The sequence below is a fragment of the Theropithecus gelada genome, chromosome 19 (genome assembly GCF_003255815.1).
Source record: "Theropithecus gelada isolate Dixy chromosome 19, Tgel_1.0, whole genome shotgun sequence".
NCBI lineage: Eukaryota > Metazoa > Chordata > Mammalia > Primates > Cercopithecidae > Theropithecus > Theropithecus gelada.
The window spans coordinates 31,418,649-31,437,962 of NC_037687.1; the positions used below are offsets into that span (position 1 = coordinate 31,418,649).

The window sequence follows — 19,314 nt, forward strand, 5'->3', positions numbered from 1 at the left end:
CCGGCTAGTGTTTTGTATTTTTAGTAGAGACGGGGTTTCACCATGTTAGCCAGGATGGTCTCGATCTCCTGACCTCGTGATCCGCCCGCCTCAGCCTCCCAGAGTGCTGGGATTACAGGCGTGAGCCACCGCGCCTGGCCTGCTTTTGTTTTTTAAAGACAAACACAGATGAACCCAAATGAGATTCTGTCACCTCCTAGTGCTGCATAGGGTAATTTTCTGTTTCAATCTGCGTTTGAGAGAGTACCGTCTGACCCTACAGGTAGGGTGGATACTCAGATATGCCTCAACCAACAGCAGGCTCAGTGATTCCTTGGATTCCCTGAGGCGTGTGAGTGTGTGTGCATGTCTGTGTGTGTGTACGCATGTGTGTGAGAGCATGCCTTCCTGTGCATGTATGCGCAGATGTGGACCTGTAGGGTCAGCTGTCTGCCTTCACCCAGCCACACCTCCCTCATTCATTCCTGATACACGTGATTTGTCAGAAAACACTGACACCAACGGGAAGTCCTAAGATGAGCAAATTCAGAATATCTAATGTATAATATCCGTGGTAGTGGGTGCGCTGATGAATTTGATTGTGGCTATCATTGCACAATGTATGCATATAACGAATTATCACATTTTACGCCTTGAATATGTACAATCCTGATCAATTAAATTTTAAAAAGAAAACGCTGACACCTCCTTTGTAGGTCCTGTTTCCCACACTCAGCTTTGAACAACTGTGACGGCAGAGCCTGGGTCCGAGAGACCTATGCACCCAGGACCAGGCCTGAGGTTGCCAGGTGTGAGGTATTCAAAATTATTTATTGATGCACAGAGTAAAGCATGATCCAGAGAACTGGGCTTGGCTCTCAGCTGTGTGTGTATAGTGCAGTCTCAAGGATAACTCTTGACTTCTAGGAAGGTCTTTAAGGGTCAACAAGGCAGATAATTACAGCAAAGTCTCTGGGGTCACAGCAGACACCTAGGGCAAGCTTGGAGGCGGCATCACTGCTCAGGAAATCAGCTGATTGGCTGTAGCAGGGTCTCTGGAAATAGCCTGACGGCTGTAGCTGGGCCTCTAGAACAGGCAGGTGACTTCAGCTGGGTCTCTGGAAACAGGTGAATAAAGCTGGGTCTCTAGAAACAGCCAGGGAACTGTAGCTGGGTCTCTGGAATCAACTGAGAAACTGTCCAAGGAGATGCTCAATTGTAGAAGGGACTACCTGGCTAACAAACCTTCTGGATGCTGGTTAGAAATCTCCAGTCTCCAGCTCTTGTCTCCAGGTCAGCTGCCTGGCTGGCTTTCTAGACGAAGATGAGTCCAAGGGGAAGCCTTCCAAATGGCCGCTTCAGCCTTTTCCTAGAATGACTTTATATCCTCAGGTGCAGAGGCCAGGTGGGCCTGGGGTCAGTGTCTGGCAACAGCTGCATACGTGCTGGACTCAGCCATGAGCTCTGTGGACCGTGGGGACACAGCCTGGGCTGTCCTCCGTGTGAGGGCCCAGTGGTCCAGCTGCGCATACGTCACCTCCTGGGAACTCCCTGCAGCCGGGGCCTGGGAGAGAGAGACCCAGGGTGAGGGAGTGCCTGGTGGAGGGTGAGGTGAGGGGTTGTGGGGCTGGAGGGCTGTGGGGGCCATCTCCACGGGCCCCGAGGACCCTCTCCTGAAATTGCATCCGTGTGAAGAGCCCTCCCACAGGGTATTAGGGTTGGTCTACGTGACAATGAACAAGGCAGAAGGGAAGACTCCTGACTTCCAAGTTGAGGCAAAAGACATCGTGCTTCCGCCCCTCCCCGCCACCCATCCTTGGATCCCTCCCTCTGGGGGAATCCGCGGTGTGGAGAGGCCCCTGTGAGAGGAACAGAGGTTTCCTGCCCACAGCCGTCGGCGTGAGCGTCTTGGACGTAGAGCCTCCAGCCCACAAGAGCCTTCAGATGGACACAGCCCTGGGCGACCTCTCGACAGCAACCTCAGGACAGGCCATGAGCCAGAACCGCCCTGCTGAACCACTCCTGAATTCCCAGTCCAAGGAACTGAGATTTTTTTAAGCTGCTAAATGTGGGGAACTTGAATAACTAGGAGGAAGGCTCACCGAGGTGTCCGTCTCTCTCTCCTTCTCAGGAAGTCCATTGATTGTGGCCTTCTCTGGAAGTCCATTGACTGTGGCCTTGTCTGGGGGAGAAAATACATGGCCAGTTTTCTGGGAAGGATGTCACAAGGCAAATCTGCCTGAGACCCCCCAGCTTCAGTTGACATCCTGCACCCAATCGATAATACGACCTTCTAGAATGTTCCCAAAGATTCTTCCCCCCGCCCCCCACATTGCATCTGGATTGGCAAGAAGTTCCCACTTCCCCATCCCAGGCCTGTCCCTCCTCCTCCCCCTCTACCTGCTGTCCTCTCTAGAACATCAGCAGCCAGGTCGGGCCTGAGAGGAAAAATAAAAGTGAACCTCAGGGGCAGCCTGGGGGCAGAGGACTGGGTGGAGGTCCAGGAGTCATTCCCAGGGGCCTCACCTCTGCTGTAGCTTCTGCTCCTCGTCCTTGCTTCTGGGGGGCCCTGAGGACAGTCGGGGTAAGAATTAAGGAGACCTTCTTCCTAGCCTCTCCTGACAGCTTCCCCAGGTCACTCCACCCTGCCCCTGAGACCTACCCTGCTTCATCTGATTCTGGCGATGGAGGAAAAAGAGGACCAGAAGGAGGAGACAAAAGAGGAAGACCACTGAGACCCCGATGAGAATATAAAGATGCTCAGCACTCAGACCTTGGGAAGCAGGTGCATCTAAGAAAGACAGAAACAGGTTTTCAGCAGTGTGCATTTATTGAGCACCTACTGTATACCACACACATGTCACGTGCATGTCATAAAGTTACTAATATATAAAATCTCTCAGGTAAATAATAGTCCTGCAGCACAGGGATCGTTATCCCCTTCTTCCACCACCAGAGTCCTGAGTGCTGAGGCCCTCTGCACAGGGACACAGCCGGGGCCATTGGCAGAGTGGGAATCTGACCAACCCCAAAGCCCAACCTCTTTCTCCTTCCCCAGGAGGCACACGCCAGGCTCACGCTCCATAATCCCCATCACTCACGCTTATTGTGACTGTTGTCTGACGGCCTCTGCGTGGGTCCTGGGAGGGAGGAATTAGAAAGAAATGGAGTTAGTCCTGAGCTGGACAGCGAAGGCTCTGAGTCCTCCCATGTCCACTGTGGGGATCTCTCTTCACTCCCCACGACCCTGACCGCTCCTTCTAGACCAACACCGTCTAGCAGAGTCTTCTGTGATGATGGAGACTTTCTACATCTACTGTCCAGTATGAGAGTCACACGTAGCTATTGATATTTAAATTTATCCAAAGTTGAATGGTGTGAGAAGCCGGCTGCACTGTCTGCATCTCGAGGGCTCAGTGACCCCATGTGCCTGAAGCCATCCCTACTGGATGGTGCAGATACAGCGCGTTTCCTGGGCATGAAGCTGTGGTAGACATCGCTGCTCTCTGCCCTCTGTGGATCTAGGCAGAGACCAACCACCAAGAAGAGGAAGGGAGACTTTCCCTCCCTGACCTCCTTCTGGGTTCCCACCAGAGTGCAAGAATCCCCGTGTCTGATTTTATCTGCCCTCGCGGCAACCCCCTGATGGGGATGTAACCCGCCCTCCTGTGGGAAGAATCCAAGCCTCGATGTGCTCCTGTTTCCTGAAGCCCTGCAGCTAGCGGGCGAGTGTGTGCGGCGCCGCCCAGGCTCCCTGCGCAGCGCATTGCTGGCCGGCCTGTCGTCTCCTTGAACATTCACCCTCCTCTGTACAGTGCACGCCACTACCCAATTCACAGGTAACCAAATGGGGTCCTGCGGGGCTCCCCAAAACCCAGGGTCTGAACCAAGCGTTTCTCTTCCAGGAACAGCGTCCCTCCCCTCCCCCGCTGCCTAGGTAGCATCTTCAATATCCTTCCAGAAAGGCAGACGTTCTCTCTTGGAGTGTGCTCTCTTTCATGCCTCGTCCACGTTCCAAGGTCCAGGACACCACCCGTTATTCTACACCATGACTTCCTGGGCTTGGTCTTTATAACATTTGCCACCATTTAAAATTGCATATGTATTATATATGTGCAATATTATACATTTTATATTATTTATAGCTATATGTATCATGTATTATGCAAATGTATAATATATAACAAATATATTTTTAAATTATGTAATCTTGACATAGACATAATTTAATGTATATAGTGTTAATTGTATATGATTTATAACTTATATGTTACATATATTCACTATAATATATAATGTATAATTTATATTAAATCTAAACCTGTAATTAAATATAAAATATTTTTTCTATTATAGTTATATATAATGTATACATAATAGATAGTATGTTTACATTAATACCTATATTTATTTATTAATTATAACAGTTGAAATGTATTATACTATATAGTAAATTATCTTTCACATACTATATAATATACATTATAGTCATATGTAGTGATACACTAACATATTCTTATTATATAATTATCTTCCTTACATAAATAATATATGATGGAAAAATATTTATTATAATTTAAATTATAGATCTGAAATTCTCCATTGCAAATCATATATTTTTATCTGTATATGCATGTATGAGAATCTGTGCATTTCTATCGCTCATTCTAATTGTTTCTCCCCATTGAAGTTCACAAGGTGGAAGGCCATTTCTCCTCATTCACGGTGCATCACACCCAGAGCCTTCAGTGCCTGTCACAGTCCCTGTGAGGACAAAATACTTCCTCAGTATTAATAGCAGCACCCCTCATTTGGGGTTTTCTAATCAGCACTGATGTCAGCGCCGTGTCTACCTGAACTCAAGTCTCCCCTAAACGATTCTACCGGGGCAGCTATTTTACTGCCTATGTTTCACATGAGGAATTTGGGACACAGGACGTTTGGGTGAGTCACCATCAGGCATGGAGCCGGGGGGGTGGCAGAACCACCGGGATTTGAACCATGAACCCAGCAATCTGGCTGCAGGAGGGTCTGTCCTCGTAACCTTTATATGTCACTGCATGAAAGATGAGAGAGGAGAGAGGGAATGAGAGGGAGAGAGAGAGAGAAACAGAGGGTAGATATTCCCGCAGACAGAAGGCTAATAAAAACCAGATACAGGACTTAAACCAGGTCAGCTGGACTCAGGAGCACGTCCTGCTGTGCCCCGGCAGCCCAGGAGCCTCTGAGGGGGTCCGGTTGGAGCATAGCATGGCTCCTCCCACCTCCCCGTGTGGCTTCAGCCCCTGATCTCACCTGCCTGAGCTCACAGCCCGAGCCTCACAGGCCATCACTGGGTCTAGGTCCGAGGACGACCACTCTGGTGATGGAAACCCAGGTGGAGAAGGGTCCGTGGATGTCTTATGACCCCGTGTGTCCTCCCTTGGGAGGTTCCAGTCACAGATCACAGGAGGAGATGGACAACTTGAGACCCAGGGACTTGGGGCAGCTTCACTCCCATCACACAGAGTCCAGGGGCAGAGCCAGGGGCAGCTTCTCTCCCATCACAGAGTCCAGGGCAGAGCCAGATGGAAGGGAAGCCTCATGGCTTCATCCTGGTCACCGTTCACAGGCTATGTCCCCTCCCTGTGGCACCCTCCTCCTCTTACGGGACCTTACGCCACTGTTCAGGCCTCCCCCGGGGATCACAGAGCCAATAGGAGCATCACCATCCCTCTTCCGGGTGTCCCAGGTTGGAGGTGAGTTCTAAGTCCCTCCATCAGGTGCAGAGCGGGGTGAATGGTGAGGCCACGCCCACAAGGGGGCAGCATGGAGCTCAGGAGAACCCGAAAGTCTGGGGTGGGGCTGCCCGGGTGGGTGGCCCCTGCCCCTGCCCCTGCCCCTGCCCCTTCATAGCCTTGTGACTTTAAGCAAGAAACTTTAGTTTATGTTTTGCATATTAGAGAGGAGGAGGAGTTAGAGAACCAGACTAGTACCTCCCCCGGAGAGTGGTGCTTGCATTAAGTGCTTTCCACAGTTCCGGGCATGGAACGAGGTTGCAATCACGGTACCATTGTTGCTATGGTCTCTAGGAGCATTCGCCACCTCCCAGAGCCGGGCGGGTGTCAGTCCCTTCCCGTGGCCTCCCTAGTCCTTGACTCCAAGCCCAGGGCAGAGGGCTGGACTCGGAGCTGCATCCCCAGCACAGATCCCACTGTAATCCCTTCCGGCTGAGGACCCTGCTACTGACCAGCTGAGGAGTCAGGCTCTGTGACGGGGGAGTCCATGCCTCCAGAGGTTTCTGTAAACAGGGGCAAGAGAAGGATGTAGAACCCATCCCAACCAACCTGCCCTCCTCCACCCTGAGCCCCCATCCAAAGGCCGCATGGCCATCAGGCAATCTCAGACAATGTCCGGAGACTCCTGAGAAAACAGGGCAGGGGACAGGAGGCTGGGGAGAGCCCCGCTGCTTGCCCCATTCTCCCTGGGACTGGTCACTCCCTCTGCTCCTCCCACCACAAGCTCTGCTTGACCTCAGGGGACCTTTGAGGTCCTGGGGGAACATGAGGTGGGTTGGAGCCTCTCCAGTGGACTTTGACTCCAGGACATCTCCGCTTGAGCACACACAGGGGCGCGTGTGGTCATGTTCCAAAGGTTTTCCCAAAGCCCTGTCCAGCCCTGACCAGGGGCCATCCCTGGGCCCTGTGCTCTGCCCAATGGGAGATGAACCACACCAGGAGAAGCACATTGCCTGGGGCAGGTTCTGGCTCAGTGGAAAGGAATAACAAGTGAGACCATCCACCCTGTGTGAAAAGACACTCATCCCCTTGTAGGGGGGTCGCCCCCTAATCTCTGGGAACCCACTCCCCACCCAGCCAAGCGGAGCCAGCTCTGAGCCCACCGGATGCTGGGGCTGAGTGTCCAGGCCATCCGTGGTGTCCGGAGGAGACCAGGGCTCCAGGGACCTAAGCAGGTGCGAGGGCAGAGGGGAGGTGTGTGCAGAGGGAGATGGGGAGGGGAGGGCTTGGGGGTCAGGAGGAGGGCAAGGGTGGCCACAGAGAGAGGGCAGCAGCTGGGACAGCGTCCAGGGACCTGGGGACAAGCTCGAAGGCCGAGCTGAGACTGGGGCAGGGCCCAAAGGACGTCCTCACCTTTCACCACCAGGTCCAGGTAGTCACTGCGCTGAGACCATTCGGTGGACTTCCTATAGAGGCAGCGATAACGTCTGGTATTTCCTTCACTTAGTAAGTCAATGCGGAATCTGGCCTTGGACTCAGATGGACTAGCTTGAGACACATCCTTAGTATCATTGAACTTGGATCTATCCTCCCTCTCCAGGCGGAATGTGTGAACCCCAACCGGGCCCCGGCACACGATAGTCACAGGCCTCCCCAGGTGGATCACGGTGCCTGGCTCAGCCGAGATGGAGGGTCTGGGCAGGGGCCCTAGGAGGGAAGCAGAGAAGGACCTCAGCGTCTACCGTAGGAAGTCACCATGCCACACGGGTCATTTTAGCGTCACACTTCAGGGATTTTAGCAATTTTATAGAGTTGTGCAGCCACGACCACATCCCAACCTTAGAACATTGCCACGCCTCCTGCACCTTCTACCTGCGCGGGAATTCTCATAGCTGCAGTTATTTTCCCAGTTGACAATAAGGACCCTGAGACTTGCTCACAACGTGGCCTTGCTCAGGGTCACGTGGGAAGTGTCGGAGCAGCCTGGGACCCCTCATGTCTGCCGAGAGCCCAGGGCCACTTTCCAGGGGACAGAGGGTGGGAGGGAGGCACAGGACAGGAATGACAGGGTCATTCGTGAAGGACAAGGGACAGGGGAGCGAGGGCTCTGGAGATGGCTCGTGCTGGGGCCTAACAGGTATTTGCCGATCCCCGGGTGGGACTGAGTGTGGGACGGGGGTTGCCAGGCTCCTGTGAGGGTCCGATGGGGTGAGGGTGAAGCCCCCAGCCCTGATCTGCTCACAGCAGATGCCCAGCCCGTGACAGGTCCCCATTGCTAATGCAGGTCTCTGTGGAGACACCGTCTCTCGGTTTTCCTCTAGTTTCTCCTTTCTCCTCAGCCGAATTTGCATTTCCTTGTTATTAAAGCTCTTGAAAAACCCCATTTATCTCAACTGGGCTTGGGGTGGGAGGAAGGGCGGGTTTGATGCCCTGAAACAGGAAGGTTGTGTCAAAATTAGCAAAATCCCTGAGCAGGGCAGAGAGCTGGCAGGGCTTCAATTCGCTCATCCCGTCTTCATTCATTCTTTGTTATTGACAGATTAAAACTGCATATATTGAAGGTGTACAACATGATGTGTCGGTACAGATATACACTGTGGACTCGCTGAATCAAGCTAATTCATATAACCTTACTTTGCATAGTTAATTTTTGTGGTGAGAACATTTAAAATCTGCCTCTTAGCGATTTTCAAGCATACGATACATTGTGATTAATCCTTATGTTGCACAATCCTGAACTTACTCTTCCTGTCTAGACGAAATTTTCTATCCTTTGACCTGCATCTCCCCAAACCCACCCATTTGTTCATTTTTCTTTCTTTTAACCATATCTCAGTTACTTATCAATCCGTTTAAAGACGCTTTTCATGGGCTGCTAATTCCACAAATGTGAGAAACACACAGAGGGTGCCTGCCCTTTGGAGGTGGACGTCTAGAAGGGAGGACAGATACTGCTCGGAGAATTGTCCAGTCTGCAGCTGTGAACTGCGGTTAAGTTTCCTGTGGGTAAGCACAGGAATCTAGGGGACAGGTGGGCGGTGGAGCTGATCTCCTCTGCAAAGTCCTCAGGGACAGGATGTGGCTGGGAAAATGGGCATGTCCAGACCAAAGAGAGGTACACAGGTCTGATTCTATCTGAAGATAAACAGGGGAAGGGCTCTGAGAAAAAAATTTCATCTTACAATGAGATATTAAATGAAAAATTTTTAATACAATTTAAAAACGGTGGAAAGTACAATGGCCATGTCTGTGCTTTCGCAAATCGCAATGTCCCTGGGGTCAGGAAGGGAGCGGGCAGCAGTGGTATGGACAGGCTGCGGCCGGCCTCAGGGAGCCACGGAGGGGAGAGCGGCCACCACTTGGGGGAGACACAGGAAAAGTCAATGAAGAGAGAGGGAAAGATGAGAAAAACTGAGAGTGAAATCACCAGGACTGGGTGACATGATGCATCTAGGAGGATGGAGAAGAGGTGGAATGTTCAGAGTCTGCCCTTTGTGACTGTCCTGTTCCCCGCCAAGAAGCTGCCGAGTGAAGTGTGGGCTGGTCTGGGGAAAACTGCTGGGCTCAACCTTTTCGTGTTGGGTTTTTTTGTTTGTTTGTTTGTTTGTTTGTTTGTTTGTTTGTTTGTTTGTTTTGAGACGGAGTCTTGTTCTGTCACCCAGGCTGGAGTGCAGTGGCCGGATCTCAGCTCACTGCAAGCTCCGCCTCCCGGGTTCACGCCATTCTCCTGCCTCAGCCTCCCGAGTAGCTGGGACTACAGGCGCCCGCCACCTTGCCGGGCTAGTTTTTTGTATTTTTTAGTAGAGACGGGGTTTCACCGGATTAGTCAGGATGGTCTCGATCTCCTGACCTCGTGATCTGCCCGTCTCGGCCTCCCAAAGTGCTGGGATTACAGGCTTGAGCCACCGCGCCCGGCCGTCGTGTTGGGTTTGAATTCTCATTGTGGAAATCGGTGTGTGAAGGTGATGCCTGCACTCCCAGGGTGACCACAGAGCTACTCACAGCTGCCAAGACCTGGAAGTAACTCGAGTGTCCACTGCCAAATGAATGGATGAGGAAAATGTGGTGTGTCTATGCAATGGAATATTATTCAGTCCTAAAAAAGGAAGGACGTTGTATCATTTGCAACAACATGGATGAACCAGAGGACATTGTGCTAAGTGAAATAAGCCAGGCACAGAAAGACAATTATTACTGCATGATCTCACTTATCTGTGGAATCTAAGAAAAGTTGATCGCACGGAAGTAGAGAGTAGAATGGTGGTTACTGGAGGCTGCAGGGCCTCCAGTAATATGGGAGAGACACTGATCAAATGATACAAAGTTTCAACTAGCCAGGAGGAGTGAGTTTTTCAGATCTGTTGCACAGCAGAACAATAGTTCATAATAATTGATTGTATATTTCAAAAGTACTAAAAGGAGATTTTAAATATGCTCATCACAATAAAATAAGTATGTGATGGGACTGATATGTTAATCAGCTTTATTTAATCTTTCCACCATGTGTACACACGTCATCATACCACAATGTACCCTTCAAACATATACAATTATTTGTCAATTAAAAATTAAATTTTTGAAAATAAGAAAGGCAAAATAAGAGGATGCGAGAGAGAACTGGGTGAGGGTTATGCATTTTACATTTGGAATAGTTTGCAATCTAGGTTGTGTGTGTGTATATATATATATATATATTTTTTTTTTTTTTTTTGAGACAGAGTCTTGCTCTGTCGCCCAGGCTGGAGTGCAGTGGCCGGATCTCAGCTCACTGCAAGCCCTGCCTCCCGGGTTTACACCATTCTCCTGCCTCAGCCTCCCGAGTAGCTGGGACTACAGGCGCCACCACCACCTCGCCCGGCTAGTTTTTTTTGTATTTTAGTAGAGACGGGGTTTCACCGTGTTAGCCAGGATGGTCTCGATCTCCTGACCTCGTGATCCGCCCGTCTTGGCCTCCCAAAGTGCTGGGATTACAAGCTTGAGCCACCGCGCCCGGCCAATCTAGGGTATACTTAAAGGGATCCCTCCAGGCCCTCTAAGTATCAATATGACTCCCACCCAGAACTGCCCTTGGGGTGCCAGAGGGCACGAAGGTGTGACTCACCCTCCTGCGTGTGGATCGTCTGGGCCAGGCAGAGCACTGCAAGAGAAGCCCCAGTGAGAAAAATGCCACCACCCAGTCTCCTTACGGGGCTGCTATCAAAAGGGGGCTGGATGGAGCTGGGGGGCGTTCAGCATTTCATCATGACCAAACCAACCCTCCTCGACATCACTATCTCAGTGCAATCCTTCTTGCTGCAAAATGGTTTCAAGATCAATCCCAAAGTCTCCTCTTCCAAAAAGGCTCCTGCCCCCCCAGCCCTTCTTAAAGCTGACCTCATCCCCACACCCAGACCCCTGTTTTTAGGACAAGGTCTTCTCTGGTCAGACTTAGGCCCCGGGGAGAGCAGCAGGGCAGTCTTGGGGGAGGAGGACACTTTCCATCTCAGAATCTTCTGCACTGGAGTCAGGCTTGAGCAGGGAACTTTCCAGACCTCCCGACCCCCTTTCCAGCCTCCCCGCTCCCTCCAGGACTCACCTAGGCCCAGGAGGGCGGTGGGGTGGGGAGACATGGCCCCGGTCCCAGCAGTCTGGCCTGGCCTGGGGCGCACCAGTGCAAGGACAGAAGTCTGCAGCAGACACAAGCTGACAGGATGTGCTGGCCAGGGGCCTCCTGCCTGTGGGGTTTCCACAGCAGCTGCCTCACACAAGAGGAAGAGCTCTCTGTCCTGTTCTTCCCCCCTTCCCACTAGTGAGACAAGAGGGAGGGCGCTGGTTTCTGAAAAATGTCACTTACTCTAAATGTGGCTTAGGATCAGATGACCCTAAACTAGGTACCCGATGTGTCAGCCTCTTTCTAAATCTATGGGACAAGGCAGAATAAAGGTCGAGCAACCAACTGACTTGGACGCCATCCCAACTCCACAAGTCAACGGTCGAAGCTCTTGGGCAAGATGTGACAAAACTAGAAGCTGACATTTCCTCGTATTAGAAATGGGAGCCATAGAAATCCTTCCCCAAGTTTTTCATATTGTGATCTTTGCTAAAATCCCAACAAGGTATTTAACATGCTAAAAATATCCTACAACGCATTTTATCTTTTTAAGGAGACAGTGTTGGTGAGAATGTGGAGAAACTGGATCCCTTGCGTACTTCAGTGGGAATTAAAAATTGGGCAATCACTATAGAGAACAGTGGGGAGGTTCCTCAAAAAATTAAAAATAGAGCTACCATATGGCCCAGGAGTCCCACTTCTGGGTCTATGTTTAAAATAAACAGGCCAGGCATGATGGCTCACAGCTGCCATCCCAACACTTTGGGAGGCCGAGGCAGGTGGATCACCTGAGGCCAGGAGTTCGAGACCAGCCTGGCCGACATAGTGAAACCCTGTCTCTACTAAAAATACAAAAAAATTAGCTGGGTGTGGTGGTGGGTGCCTGTAATCCCAGCTACTTGGGAGGCTGAGGCAGGAGAATCGCTTGAACCCAGAAGGCGGGGGTTGCAGTGAGCTGAGATTGCACCATTGCACTCCAGCCTGGGCAAGAAGAGCAAGACTCTGTCTCCAAAAAAAAAAAAAAATCAGTATGTAAAGAGCCATCTGAACTCCCCTGATCACTGCAGCACTATGCACTATAGCTAAGATGTGCAAATCATCTAAATGTCCATGACAGATGAATGGATATGGAAAATGTGGTACACACACAGGAGAATACTATGCAGCCTTAAACAAGGAAGAAAATTCTGCCATGGGCGACAACACAGACAAACCCTGAGGACATCACGCCAAGTGATGCAGATGCAGAGACCAAGTACTGCATGATATCACAGGAGGTCTGCAAAGTCACCAGAGTCACAACATCACAGCAGGGAATGGTGGTTATGGGGGCTAGGAGGAAGGGAAAATGGGGAGTTATTAGCCAACAGGCCCTATCTGCTGTCCAACATACGACCTATAAATCATCAATAATAATGTCTTGTTCACTTGAAATTTGTTAACTCATGTTATTTGGAGGGCCCAGAGGAAGACAGGAAGAGAAGGGAATGTTTGAAACTTCTTGGAGACTGATTACATGGTTGTGACCAAGATGCTGATAGTGATGTGAGCAGCGAAGTCCAGACTGACAAGGTCTCAGCTGGAAATGAGGATCTTACTGGGAACTAGAGCAATAGCCACCCTTGTTACGCCTTAGCAAACAACACTGCTGCATTGCGTCCATGCCCTCGAGATACCACGCCAGGGTATCTGGGGAAGAAATTTCTTTTTTCTTTTTTCTTTTTTTTAACAGAGTCTCGCTCTGTCGCCCAGGCTGGAGTGCAGTGGTGCGATCGTGGCTGACTGCAACCTCCGCCTCCCAGGTTCACGCCATTCTCCTGCCTCAGCCTCCCGAGTAGCTGGGACTACAGGCGCCGCCACCTCGCCCGGCTAATTTTTTGTATTTTTAGTAGAGACAGGATTTCATCGTGTTAGCCAGGATGGTCTCGATCTCCTGACCTCGTGATCCACCCGCCTTGGCCTCCCAAAGTGCTGGGATTACAGGCGTGAGCCACCGCGCCGGGCCAACTAATTCATTTTTTAAACACACGTCTTACCTGGGAATAAATTCAAATTTGCAGAAGAGTTGCAGAGATACAGAGAGTTCCCAGATGCCCTTCATCCAGCTCCCTCTAATGTTCATGCTTTACACGACCCCAGCACATCTGCCAGAAAGAAAAAAATTAACACTGATACAGTAATTAAAATGACAGGTTTTATTTAGATTTCATCACCTTTCCACTAATGTTCTTTGCCTGTGCTGGGATCCAATGCAGGGGTACCGTCCTGCCTTTACTTCCCTCTCTGTTAACTGCAGAGAAGGGTTTCTGTTTTCCTAGTTGGGCCCTGATTAATATTCCCCTAGTATCTGAATACCAGGTGCCCAGGAAGGATGGGGGGCAAGGGTGTGGTGCCCACTAGGGAAGGAGTGGCTGGCAGAATGGACATCTGTTGGTTCCTCCACAATCTAAGGTCACAGAAAACATGGGCAGTTACTCTGGATTTTTCCGTAAGAGGGGTGATACAGAGCTGTCGTTGTTCCATATTCTCAGAGGTCCCCTCCACCTTTGCATTCCTCTAAGACTTTTCCTCCAAGCTGGAGAAGGAAAGCTATATACTTATGTCCAAGGCATGCCACAGACTCAGCACGGCACAGCGTCCTCACTCAAAAACGTTACTTGGTGTGGGATGCACAGGCATGGAGTAATGATTCTCACACTAGACTCAGATACACACACAATATTAGCGACTTAAATTAAACACCAATTAAATGTCAAGTGGAAAGACGACATCTGCATAAACAAAAATGATGTAAGATGCAACGTGAAATGTCATTCAAAGAAGAGTTTGCATTAGAATAGTTCAAATATTTCAAAACTGTTCCAGCACGGTTACTGCGTTGCTGACCAGTCTTCCTCCTGACATGTGGTTGCCATAATGATCTCAAGCTTGGACCTCCTGGACAGACAGGGGAACTCAAGCTAAACCCTGGTCCTCACAGAGTTCGGCACATTGCAATCCCGTGTCTTTCCTTCCAATCGAATCCAATCTCAAGGTCCCCAGTTCCTGAGCAGCCCTGGCTTGGCTCAGCCAAAGGGAAGTGTCTAGAGAATCTGAGTCTCGACTGCCCGGAGGTCTGCACTTCTTGCCGTTTTCAGGAGATTCAACTGCAAAGCCCTCCCCAGGTCATCCACATTGGCTCACGTGTCTGTGCCCCACCCTTCCTGCCTGGGAGAAGCCTCTTGTTCAGCCGAAAAAGCAACCTGAGGGTGAGGTGGTAGCAGGGACTCACCCATGTCTCTCGCCATCTTCGGGCCCGGAGGGAGCCCTGGAAGGAAGACCTCAAGACGATGGTCATCTCCACAGGATTCCCACCCTGCCCCTGGCTTTGTCCTGAATATTAGCCTTGGCGGCCTGGCCCGGGTTCCGATGGTGGATGAACCTGGCTTTCCACGGGCTCCCACCTCCAGCCTGCGCTGTGGAGAGACCAGGTCCTCGGAACCGTATTTTAACCTTGTCCTCCCTTCCCTTCCGGGGTTTACCAAGACATAGTGGGTGTCACAGATGTGAAAATGCTTCTGCTATACCAGAGTCAGGAACTGAGCAAAACTGAAAAATGCACAGGATGTGGTCTCCCAGGTGCTAGCATCACAGCTCTAATCTTTAACAAGGTCCAACCGCAGGCACGGAAATAAACAGCTTCTCCCTGCCCTGTACACGTCTCCGATTTTACCCAGGATGGGGCTGAGGAAGCAACACAGATTCACAAATTTTACTTTTTTTTTTTTTTCTTGCATGAGAGCCAAGGCAATATGAGGCAAGGCTTGCTCCCTAATTAGTGCCTGACAGGAACCGTATCTCCGTCCCAATCCTTCCATTCAAAGGAGGCGCAATTTGCTTTTACCAAATGTAAAACTCACGTCAAAACCGTGGTGTGAGTATTTACACCACAGAAATCGGCAAACGCTGCACGTCAGGGTTGTTTTCTGTGTTTCCTTTTGCTTTTTTTTTCAGAGAGCTGATGGTCAAGCCTTTACCAGCACACCACTGGTAAATTTCCAAGGGCCCATTTAAAGAAATTTTTTTTTGCAGAACACGTAAAAAACATCAACGTGAAGTCAACATGCTCCAGGAAAACCAGAGAATTGATAAAGCATGACTATTTCTGTAGCACATACTCTACCGTTCCCCCCTCCTACCTCAGCTACCATAATCAGCATCTGAAGTCTTATGTTCAAATTTCCCTTGCACTTTTGTAAATATAGTGTTCTCTCATCGATGTGTCTGTTTGGTGTGTGTGTGCATATAGATACATATAAGTGTGTGTATATACATATATGTATATATACATATGTATGTATGTGTATATATACATATGTATGTATGTGTATATATACATATTATATTATATATAATATATGTGTGCATATACATATATGTGTGTGTGCACGTGTGTATATGGACACATGTGTATATACATATGTGTGTATACACGTGTGTATATGGACACATATGTGTATATACATGTGTGTATACACACGTGTATATGGACACATGTGTGTATATACATATATGCATGTGTGTATATGCACATATGTGTGTGTGTGCATGTATATATATATGCTGTCATTTAAAATTTTTATTTATTTAAGATAGGTCTCTCTCCATCACCGAGGCTGGAGTGCAATGGTGCAATCTCAGCTCACTGCAGCCTCCACTTCCCGGGCTCCAGCGATCCTCCTGCCTCAGCCATCCGAGTAGCTGGGATTACAGGCGCGTGACCCCACACCCAGCTAATTGTTGTATGTTTAGTAGAGATGGGGTTTCGCCATGTTGACCAGGCTGGTCTTGAACTCCTGCCCTCAGGTGATCTGCCCCCCTCAGCCTCCCAAAGTGCTGGGATTACAGGCATGAGCCACTGTCCTCCGCCTCTTTTTTAATTTTAGTGCAAAGTACAGTTTTCAAAACAATGTTTGCAATGTCATCAAATACGGAATGAGCATGCATGAATGTTTCCTTAATTCATTCATGATGAAATCATCATTGAAAATTCCTGTCTTTACCCAAATGTTTAGCTTCTTCTGTTGCTCTTCATTTGTTCCTGCGTTTCTCCATTTCCACTGGGATTATTTCCTCTTGTCCAAGCCTTTTATTCTGGCAACCAATGAACTTTTCACTCTTTCTATAGTTTTACCTTTTCTAGAGTGTCACATAGTTGGAATCAGACAGTGGATCCCCTATCTGGGCTGACTTCTTTCATGTAATGATATACATTTAACTCTCCTCCACGTCTTTTCATGACTTGAGAGCTCATATCTTCTTCGCACGGGGTAATATTCCATTGTCTGGACACACAGTTAATCCACTCACTCACTGCAGAGCATCTCGGTTGCTTCCAAGTTTGGGCAATTATGAATAAAGCTACCGTAGAGATCCACGTGTATGTTTTATGTGACCGTACGTTTTCAGTTCCCTCGGGTAAATACCAAGGAATGTAATTGCTGGATTCTATGGTAAGGCTATATTTAGTTTCAGAAGAAATTGCCACACTGTCTCCCAAAGTGGCTGGACCATTTCGCAATCCCACCAGCAATGAATGAGAGTTCCTGTTGCTCCACGTCCTCTCCAGTATGCCAGTATGTGGTATCATCTGCGTTTCAGAATTTGGCCACTCTAATAGGTGTGTCGTGGTAACTTGGTTCCTAAGATACTGAGAGAGGTGCAGAACACCAGCTGGGAAGTCAGCCAGAATGAGCTTTTCCTGTGACGTCCTGTCCCACAGCCTCAGTGTCCTCAGACAAGCCACTTCCCCTTTCCTTCTTCTTTTTTTTTTTTTCTTTTTTTTTTTGAGATGGAATCTCACTCTGTAACCCAGGCTGAAGTGCAATGGCATGATCTCGGCTCACTGCAGCCTCTGCCTCCCAGGTTCAAGTGATTCTCCTGCCTCAGTCTTGCAAGTAGCTGGGATTACAGGCATGCACCACCATGCCCGGCTAATTTTGTATTTTTAGTAGAGATGGGTTTTCACCATGTTGACCAGGCTGGTCTTGAACTCGACCTCATGATTTGGCTGCCTCAGCTTTTCAAAGTGCTGGGATTACAGGTGTGAGCCACCGAGCCCGGCCTCCTTATAAACTTCTCTAAATCTAAATTTGTGAATATTCTTTCTTTGAAAGTTGATCAACTGGCCAGGCGCAGTGGCTCACACTTGTAATACCAGCATTTTGGAAGGCCGAGGTGGATGGATCACTTGAGGTCAGGAGTTCGAGACCAGCCTTGCCAACATGATGAAACCCCATCTCTACTAAAAATACAAAATTAGAGAGGCATAGTGGGGCAGGCGCCTGTAATCCCAGCTGCTCCGGAGGCTGAGAGGCAAGAGAATTGCTTGAACCTGGGAGGCAGAGTTTTGTGGCACTGAGAGCCACATCTGCTGATGCAGTAAGTGCTCTAAAGAAAAAAATATCTGGCTGGGTGCGGTGGCTCAAGCCTGTAATCCCAGCACTTTGGGAGGCCAAGGCAGGCAGATCACAAGGTCAAGAGATGGAGACCATCCTGACCAACATGGTGAAACCCCGTCTCTACTAAAAATACAAAAGTTAGCTGGGCGTGGTGGCGGGCACTTGTAATCCCAGCTACTCGGGAGGCTGAGGCAGAAGAATCACTTGAACCTGGGAGGCGGAGGTTGTAGTGAGCCAAGATCACACCACTGCACCCAGCCTGGGGACAGAGTGAGACTCTGTCTCAAAATAAATAAATACATAAATACATACAATCCTACGACCTTGTGTGAAAAGGGGACTCGACCCTGAGAGCTGACCCCAGGGTAGCCACCTGCTCTGCGTAGTGTAATCGGCGGCTGAGGACTGACTGAAGAGCAGCTGGGGGGAGACGTGGACGGAGGAGACAGCTTCGGTGAAAGTCCCCATCAGCAGGTAATTTTTCCTGTTGTTACGCTGAGTGGATTCCAGGTGGAAAAATAATAAGGAAGAGTATGTGTATTGATTGAGCAGGAGTCTCTAAAAGGCCAAATGAAGTTTTGGTATTTTACCCTCAAGAGAGTGGGAAAGGTGTGGCATCATCATATTTTTGTCTAAAATGTTTCTGTGAGACCGCTTCCTGAAGTCAGAATTGCACGAAGCAAAAAAAGTAAGAGGTAACGTTTTCTGAGCACTTACTTTATGCCAGACACTGCTCTGAGTCCCCTGTATGGATAGTTTCCTTAACTTTCCCAACAACTTTGGAAAGGTGTTTTCATCACTAGACTCATTTTACAGATGAGAACACTGAACTCAGAGGTTAATTAGTTTGATTAGTGTCATGCATTAACACGTATAATTTCATGGATGGAACTGGATTTCAACCCAGGAAGAAAGTATGTCCTTACCTACTATTATTATTATTATTATTATTATTATTATTATTGAGACAGAGTCTTGCTCTGTTACCCAGGCTGGAGTTCAGTGGCACAATCTTGGCTCACTGCAACCTCTGCCTCCTGGGTGCCAGCAGTTCTCCTTGTCTCAGCCTCCCGAGTAGCTGGGATTACAGGCTCCTGCCACCACGCCTGGCTAATTTTTGTATTTTTTAGTAGAGACGGGATTTCACCATGTTGACCAGGCTGATCTCCATCTCCTGACCTCAGATAATCCACCTGCCTCGGCCTCCCAGAAAGCTGGGATTACAGGCATGAGTCCCCGCACCCGGCCGTTCTTACTATTATTATTATTATTATTATTATTATTATTATTATTACTAAGTCAGAGTCTTGCTCTGTCACCCAGGCTGGAGTTCCGTGGCATGATCTTGGCTCACTGCAACCTCCACCTCCTGGGTTCAAGCAATTCTCCTGCCTCAGCCTCCCGAGTAGCTGGGACTACAGGAGCCCGCCACCACGCCCGGCTAATTTTTGTATTTTTAGTAGAGATGGAGTTTCACCATGTTGACCAGGCTGGTCTCGAACTCCTGACCTCAGATGATCCATCCGCCTCGGCCTCCCAGAATGCTGGGATTACAGGCGTGAGCCCCCGCACCCAGCTGGCCTTACCT

General features: G+C 49.4%; 1 protein-coding gene across 5 annotated transcripts; it reads right to left on the bottom strand.

Annotated features, from left to right (window-relative positions):
* Positions 1-1,076: 1,076 nt before the first annotated feature.
* Positions 1,077-14,975, bottom strand: LAIR1 (leukocyte associated immunoglobulin like receptor 1). 5 transcript variants are annotated; one of them, XM_025368665.1, is made up of 10 exons: positions 14,558-14,975; positions 10,798-10,833; positions 7,110-7,403; positions 6,209-6,259; positions 3,081-3,119; positions 2,642-2,770; positions 2,506-2,548; positions 2,380-2,417; positions 2,082-2,134; positions 1,077-1,543 (listed from the first exon to the last, which is right to left on the bottom strand). In XM_025368665.1, the coding sequence occupies exons 1-10, from the start codon at positions 14,571-14,573 to the stop codon at positions 1,397-1,399; spliced, it is 846 nt and encodes a 281-aa protein (XP_025224450.1). In that variant the 5' UTR covers positions 14,574-14,975; the 3' UTR covers positions 1,077-1,396. The 5 variants fall into 5 exon arrangements, with proteins under 5 accessions (XP_025224450.1, XP_025224449.1, XP_025224451.1 ...); XM_025368664.1 differs by lacking the exon at positions 14,558-14,975 and adding an exon at positions 11,272-11,737; XM_025368666.1 differs by lacking the exons at positions 6,209-6,259; positions 14,558-14,975 and adding an exon at positions 11,272-11,737.
* Between the last annotated feature and the right edge of the window lie 4,339 nt (positions 14,976-19,314).

Excerpts from the sequence above, each read along its gene's own strand:
- LAIR1 (XM_025368664.1), bottom strand. The coding sequence starts at position 11,305 with ATGTCTCCCCACCCCACCGCCCTCCTGGGCCTAG. Across the intron at positions 10,834-11,271 it reads CACCGCCCTCCTGGGCCTAG|TGCTCTGCCTGGCCCAGACG; the intron begins GTGAGTCCTGGA and ends CTTCTCTTGCAG. Across the intron at positions 2,135-2,379 it reads TGTTCTAGAGAGGACAGCAG|AGAAGGCCACAATCAATGGA; the intron begins GTAGAGGGGGAG and ends ATGGACTTCCAG.